Genomic DNA, 8159 nt, shown 5'->3' with positions numbered 1-8159 from the left:
TCTTAACTATCTCTTTATCTCTCCCTGTCTCTCATTGTATGCGTGTGTAGTTGTTTATGTCTTGATGAGCGCATATATGAGAGTTTGCGCACTGATGTTAAGCCCATTGTTTTATAAATTATATATATAAATAATATACAAAATATGAAACGCAAACAAAAAAATTACCCCCCCCCCTGGGAAGTGCTACTGACTAAGATGTCTTTAGGCCGTTCCAAAATGGGGAAAATTAACCTGTTCTTATGCACAGTAGAATTGTGATTGTAAATGGGCTGATTCACCGATGTCATGCTCGTAACTTTGCCTGAACTGCAACAGGGAACTGCTGCTTTTTCTTTCATATTCCTAGCTATCGTCATTTCTCCTCTACTTCTATTGTATGTTTGTCACACTCTTGTGACTCGCTATTTCCGGGGTGTTTTGATAGTCGAAGCAGACTTTGTGCTGTTAAAGCTAGAGAGGTGAGCAGAGTAAGTATGATTCCCTGTAAGGACTTCTCTTTTGACATCCATCCCTTGGCGCTCATATGACCTTATGCAGTTGCGAGAGTCTAAAAAACTCTACTAAAATAAAAAATAAAAAAATAAAAAAATCTAGACCACCCACGAGAATACGGAAATTCAGGATTTAAGTAACAAAACTACCACGAGCAACTGACCTTTGACCTGTCCTTGACCTTCCCTCCGCAGGAGAGTCCTCTGGCCCGTGCTGAAGGCTGGTCAGCCACTACGCGCACAGTGGACAACAGCTGGTCTGCTCTTGTCTTTTCTCCAGGTCCCCCCATGAGAGAGACAAGGTCCCTGAAGCAAGTGGCAGCAGATTCGCTGGCGTACAGCTCTTTTCCTAGGGGGGGGGGGGGGGAGACAACAGAGGATGATAACATCTATTAACCCTTACACAACCAGGCCCGCTGCATAATCATAGGATAGAGCCGAAAACAGTCTCGGGCCAAACAGTCAAGGGGTTAATCAAACTTCCTTTTTATGTGGCCTTTCCCTTCCCCTTTTTTTGCTCAAGGCCATCTCTCTACAGTTAGACCCGTCTATGAGACGACGGCCGGGAAGACTGGGATCACGTTTACGTACACTAAGGACATTTTTAACCTCTTTGAGGGTAACTAAGGATTAGGGCAGTGCTACTGACTGAAGTTGTCTTTAGGCCATTCCCAAAGGAGGACTGTTAACATGACTGTTCTTATGCACAGTAGAATTGTAAATGGGCTAAATAACTATCAATGTCATGTTCATACTGCATCGGAACAACATAGGGGGAACTGCTGCTTTTTCTTTCCTCATCCTCACTTTTGTCATTTTTACCTCTATTTCTTTTGTAGGTTTGTCACTCTCTTGTGAACAGCTATTTCCAGGTGCCTTGATAGTCGAAGCAGCCTTTGTGCTGTTGAGGCTAGGGCTAGAGAGGTGAGCAGAGTAAGCCTGATTCCCCGTTTGGACTTGTCAGTTGAAATCCACCCCTTGGCGCTCAAACGACCTTATGCAGTTGCGAATGCTGTAACACCTTACTAAAACAAACTAAGGATTAACGAACAGGATCGTTTTCATTACATGAATTACCCACTGTCAATTCACCAATAATTGCTCCTTTCTTTTCCAGTGGCATTTTTTGTCACCTCATCTTCTTTATCATTTTTTTTTGCTAGCTGCATTCTTAGTCTAATGGACATCATTTGACATGTTCGGGTAATAATAATAATAATAATAATAATAATAATAATAATAGTAATAATAACAATAACTGCATCTATAGTGCATATCTATGCTCTTCAGTATGTTCTATATGTGTGCTTTACAACTATTCATTATCAAATAATTACAACAGTCGTGTGAGGGGGTGGGGGGGGGCACATATTATACATCTGCAGTAGACCTAGATCTAGCTCCCAATGCCTGCTTCCCATTCAATCATTTAGATCTATTCTCGTTACAAGTTTCGCCACCCCACGGAGTGACAATGTGACGGTGTGGTGCAGACCAAGGTCAATCGTAGTCAATGATTGAAACATTTGCGTCATCACCAAAGTGGTCCAGCTTCCCCCACCTCCCTCCCCTGCTGTGCACACAGTATGGCACGTCATAAAATATGGACACAACCAGAGAGTATACTCTCTGACACCACCCACGTAGGCCTGCTGTGGGTCACGCAGGTGCAATCGCTGTTTTAGTTGCTTTACATTTTCTGCTTCCTTGACTGTTTGTTTTAGGGTTTTTTCGATGATTGGACCACTGTTACAGCTGAGCACACCTCTTCAAATACCTGCTATAAAAGAACCTTTATATTTTACTTGCCCCCCCCCCCTTTTTTCAGCCCTCTTGTTGTACAGCAAGCTGACGAGGGGAAGATGCACATGTCAGACGTGGGCCAGATGTGTTGCTCTTTGGGTTGCCATATTGTGCCCTTGAAGAGTCCCTTTGAATCCATAGACCCAACTTCTTCTTGGCTTTCCTTTTGCCCTGAAGCCATCAAATTGCACGTTGCAGGTCTTTGAGGCTAGCTGTTGTGTCCCCTTTCTCATACATGTCCAGATTGCCATATTTGTTGTCTCTCGATGTAAGCTTATGCCACGTTTGATTTGACTTCCCTTTGTTGTCTGGTGTCTTCGTTTCTTTGTGTGTCTCTTCTCGTGAATTTAACATTTTTCTAAGACATTTCATTTAGCATGCTGTTATTTTACTTTGCAGCGTTTTGTTGAGGGTCAAGGTTTGGCGCCGGAAGCGGAGAGTTGGTATGAAGATTGATCTGATGAATTGTTTTATTATTTCCATTGGGATGTTTTGATGAGAGAAGATGGGTGCCAAATCTAGTTGGTTCGAGCCCCATTTGTCTTTTGCACACGTGTTTCATTTCTTTGTCCATTTTCGTGTCTAATGAATTATATATATATATATATATATATATATATATATATATATATATATATATATATATATATATATATATTTCCACATACGCTTCCAAGGTACATGTATTCAAATTCTTGCACTTGTTGCGTTCTGTGCTGTAGACTTGGATATTTAACGGGGTTTGGTATCTGGATATCAGTCTTTGTTCAGTCTTAATTGTGCCCATTCTCATTACATTTTTCTCTCCTGCTTTGTCCAATTTTGTGATAGGTTCTTGGGGGCTTTTCTGGTCCTGATGTACGAGTACCTGGTCTACACGTTGTGCTTGTTGTTTTAGGAAGGTTTTACGGCGCTCGCAAACTACATAAGGTCATTTGAGCGCCTAGGGGTGAATGTCAACAGAGAAGTCCAAACGGGGAACCAGGCTTACTCCCCTCACCTCTCTAGCCTCAACAGAACAAAGTCTGCTTTGACTATCAAGGCACCCCGGAAATAGCAGTTCACAAGAGAATGGCAAACATACAAAAGAAGTAGAGGGAAAACGGCGATAGTAAGTACGAGGACAGAAACAGCAGCAGTTCCCCTTATTTTGTTCTGGCACAGTATGAGCATGACATTTTAATATCCCCCCTTTGGGAATGGCCTAAAGACACTACAGTCAGTGGTACTGCCCTGGGGGGGGGGGAAGGGGGGTGCAACACGTTGTTTGAGATCAGACTCCGGGATATATTGTAAGTCTGTTATAGCAGCTATCCTGTTATTGGTGAGACTGTTATAAACGGAGACTACTGTACTGGGCATGAACAAATCTATTTCGAAAGTGCAGCTCTTTGACCCAGAGTTTAGACTGACGATTGCAACGACAGTAAATGTTATACGCACCCATTGAAACAATTTAGATTCAAGGCTGGCCGTTTCGACCCTGCCTGTCAGAGCCAACAGAGGAAAACACTAGATTACAGCAGAACGACAGAGATACACAATACAAAATATAGACTTCTCACTATGGGAATGGACGGGGCGGTTAGAGTAAAGAAGGAAGGAAGGGAAACTAAAGGGAAGACGATGATGCATATGTTCGAAAGAAGGAAGGAAGAATAAAGCAGATACAACGTCGTGATCATCAGAGTACAGCGCCAGTAAACCTGAGCTAGCCCGTCACTAAAAAAGGTCGATCACCGACTGTTCTTTGAAGGGTGTGTTTGTCCACACCCTCTTCCTTCTCACTCTTTCCCGCGCTCACTTACTATTCCATTGGGAAAAAGGGGGATGCGCAGTACTCTCGGTCTATAACGAGCAACAGGAATAAATCGTTTTTCAAGCCGATACCTGTCCTGTCAATCAGCACCCCCCCACCCCCACCCCCTCCTCCCACGAAAAAAATATACACAAACTACTTTTTTTCATTACAGCTGAACAATTTTGTGGAAACATACTCGAGTTTCTCCTTTTATTAAAAACAACCAATAGAAATTAACACACGAAAAAAAAACCCATCAGCCCGAGTAATTATTATATTTCATGCTTTCAATACGTTACTTCTATTGTTATGCTTTAAGGTTTTATTACATTTTACGCAGATTTTAAGTACAAAGTGATTGATTTAATGAAGTGAACCAAGAAAGAAAGTTTCATACTCTTTTTAAAGTCGTTGTTTTCTTCGTTTTATCTTTAGAAAAGAACAAAAACAAAACCTGACAGACAGTATACCCATGAATAGACACGAGTGGTTGGGGGCAGCCACAGATAGATTATACACTTCTTCTCTATCCTTCGTCCAGATCTGCATGTTTCATTCACATTATTTATTGCAGGATCCGGGTAATAAGTTAAGGGATACGGAGAGCTTAATGGTAGATGTTCCCTACCTTTACCCTAACCCTAACCCTATTCCTAACCCATAAAATTTATTTTGTAACCCAATACAGGAAACGTGAAAAACGTGAATTAAACGTGGATACCTGGTAGATAGCCGCTTACAGAACATTTAAAGAACTAAATCACACCGTTTTATAACATTAGTTTATTTTAAAAACTTCATCCACATGCATTTGCTATTGTTCTTTCTGGAAGGTTAAAGACTCCTTTTCATTTTGAAAATATTATAGTGACTAAAGAATACATCATTAAAAAGGGTTGGCGTCTACACTTTACTGACTAAACATTGAGACCTTAGAGGCAACTGTGTCAATAGCAAACTACGCTGCCACTCACGCTAAGCTTCAGTTACAGTGGGGTGTGTGTGGGGGGGGGGGGGTGGGGAGTGGGGGGGAGCTTCATAATATTATATTAAGTCTTCATATTGAAAATTGAGGAAAAAACCCAGTCCCATAGTCCTTATTGAAATGTGTACTAAATGTACCGTATGCTCGCATTTATACTGATCGTCGCTACATCGGAAAAAGTCGTCAGTAGCCCAGCATTTTTTGGGTTTGCTACTATCTATGTATCTATGTATCTATGTATCTATGTATCTATCTATCTATCTTCTATCTATCTGTCTATCTATCTGTCTATCTATCTATCTATCTTATTCAGTACCCTCAAGAATGGGTGGCAATATAGTATCATAATATCATGCAGATCTGTTGGGTAACAGTGGGAACGGAGGTTCAATTAAGGCTCTGTTTGGAAGAACATTGTATCTTTGAGAGAGGAGCTTTGGGGTAGTTTCCTCTGATCGACCTTTTTGCAAATAGGAAAATGACAATTGACAAAGAGGGATTTATTGTGAATTTTTGTTTGAGTGGCTACCAGGCTGCCACACTGTATGTCTCTTGCTCGACAGAGATAGTAAATCTGTTTAAATAAACCCACCAACATTGTTACTGTGAAGTCGGGGGCCTTTTTATCATGTTTTAAATATAGTTGGGTTTTTTCTTAAAGTCCCATCGACACCATTTATATCTTTAAGGAGGCGGGCTTCCAACCCTGCCTGTCAGGGCTAACCAGGGATGAGTGTGATACAACATCCTAGCAGAAAGACCGACACAGCGATGTGCCAAAGCACAAGAATCTACATCACAAACGCCGGTCCTGTGTCCTTTGTGGGGAGAGATTCAAAACCATATACTAATTGCTTTTTAATTTATTGACGGTTTTGACTATTCTTCTTGCCAACGACAGTTTTTCACGGAAATTTTATTGTCTTCACGTTTTCGGCACAACTTCTCATGACCTCCTCCGTCGCCTCAGATCTGACACAGAGTGACGAAAGTGAAATCCACCCCCCCCCCAACTCCCCTCACTGCCCCCCCCCCCCCCCCACAAACACACTACTGAAGATATGCGTCACTTCCGGATGGAGGTCCCCCGAGAAGGTTCCTGGTTTTCTTGTCCCGCCAGATTTAGCTCCTCAATCACAGCCTCCTCGCCCACTCGGCTCGGTTCCTGCTCCTGGCTCAGCTTCGCTGTGACGCGCCTCGTCTTTCACTTTCCCTTCCGTCAGCCCTTTGTTTGGTCCTCTATCTGTGTGTCCCCCTGGCTTCCAAGACAACACCCACTCACTCCAAACGCGGCCTTCTTGCACTTTCTACTTTCTTGTCTCTTCACTTTCTCCCCAGCGTGTGCCCCACATTCCGAGGGTCTCGGTGGCTGGAGTTTTATTTCGCTTCTCGTGCAGACTGACAGTACGACGTCATTACTAGCCCGTCAGCCCCCCTTCAGTGATGCCCCGAGAACGCCACATGCCAGTTATAATTTTGACGCCCCAATGACGTCACTGCGAACATGTCAACACCCACCCGCCACCCACCCCACTCCCAGTATGCGCCTTCTTATCTCTTATTTAAAATTGAGAGCGCCATGCCCGTCATTCCAACAAACATAACCTTTGCAGGCGGCCTGGTCGCTTTCGGCCGGGCGCTGGTATTTATTTTGGCAGCTAATGTTCTGGTCATCTCGACCTAACGCTGCGTGGGATTCCGGGAAGGACAAGGCTTCGATGTTTTGACAGTTATCACGACAGCTGCTTTGGATTTTTGTGCTGTTGTGATCACGCTTTTCGGCACAAGGAAAGAGCACAAGTAGCGCCTAAACGATAGACTGACATATGATGTACAATTATATAGCTTCGGAATCTCCTACAATAATATTCTGAAACTGTTTTTTTTTCCTCTTTTCTTTTTCTTTCTTTTTTTTTTCCTCTTTTCTTTTTCTTTCTTTTTTTTTTTGGTGTACATTTAAAGCCTAAAAAATAGGATTCTATATTCAGAATTTGTTCATCATCACAAAAAGTGAACGGCACCATGGCTCCCTTATGACAGCATCTATATCTTGAGATTGGGTGTAAAAAATCACAGTGACACTACAACAGCTATTTTGTCTGGGAATGAGCAAGAATGATAAACGGAAACAGAAAAGGGAGGCAATCTTCCATATTTGCACGTTTTATTCAATTTAGCTGAATTTGAGTGACATGGTAAGGGCTAGGGTTAGGATTCAGACAAGGGTAAGGAAGGGGTAGATTTAGGATTCGGATAAGGGCTAGGGTAGGATGCCCCTACCCCAACCCTATCCCTAATCCTTACCTCATTACCCAGATCCGGTAAAGGTGAATTAAAATTGCTGTTCTGGAAGATTGCCGGAAAACGTACTTCTGCTTACGTTACTCGGTTCACAAAGTTCGTAAGGGCATCCTGTGGGTGCGTCAATACCTCAGTTGGTATCATGTTGAACTAGAGTTCAAATGGCTTTGATTCGAATCCGTGAAGGGGCATGTTTGAACAACTCGAGATTGGGGGCTCTCGTGGCCGTGAGGTTAAGGTGTTCGCCTCTCATTCAAAAGTCCCGGGCTAGAATCCGTGTAACGACGGAAAAATTATCTTCCCTAAAATTGTCTCCTTGCAAAATTCTGTCGCCTGCTTTCGTCTTCACTGTCTTCCCCCACCCACTCACCTCCTTTTCCCCCTCCACTGGGCTCCTGACGCTTTCTGCAACCTTTCTACTGCTACTCCCTGGCTCCTTCTTACTGCTGTCTTTCAGCCACACCCCTGATCTTCTTGTAGGAAAGATCTACACCTAGCCTTCTTGGACAAAGGCAAAAGCTTTCGTAGGTCCCGTGTGCAAGTTGCGCACGTTAAAGATCCCTTGGAGGTCCAAAATCGTTAAAATTAAGCTTCGGCCGCCATCCGGTTGTTTTTTTTATTGGGTAGATGTTTTACGGCACTATCGACACAATTTTGCCGCCATCCGGGCAAAATTCAAAGTTTCATACCAAATGAAAATGTTTGGTGTGTCCCGCGCGCTCATAATACGACCTTATGCAGTTGCGAGTGCCGTAAAACACTTACGAACCCCCAC

General features: G+C 43.0%; 1 protein-coding gene across 1 annotated transcript in view; it reads right to left on the bottom strand.

The window, feature by feature from the left end:
• Positions 1-8159, bottom strand: part of LOC101861145 (UPF0415 protein C7orf25 homolog) — a gene marked incomplete at its 5' end in the record, with an annotated part of 32832 nt that overhangs the window by 4404 nt on the left and 20269 nt on the right. The window contains 1 exon segment of the mRNA XM_005104773.2: positions 659-843. Coding sequence (XP_005104830.2) covers positions 659-843 — 185 coding nt within the window.

This window comes from Aplysia californica, unplaced genomic scaffold (assembly GCF_000002075.1).
Source record: "Aplysia californica isolate F4 #8 unplaced genomic scaffold, AplCal3.0 scaffold00435, whole genome shotgun sequence".
Classification (NCBI taxonomy): domain Eukaryota; kingdom Metazoa; phylum Mollusca; class Gastropoda; order Aplysiida; family Aplysiidae; genus Aplysia; species Aplysia californica.
The sequence above is the reverse complement of the archived record's forward strand: the minus strand, read 5'-3'. Positions and strand labels throughout refer to the sequence as shown.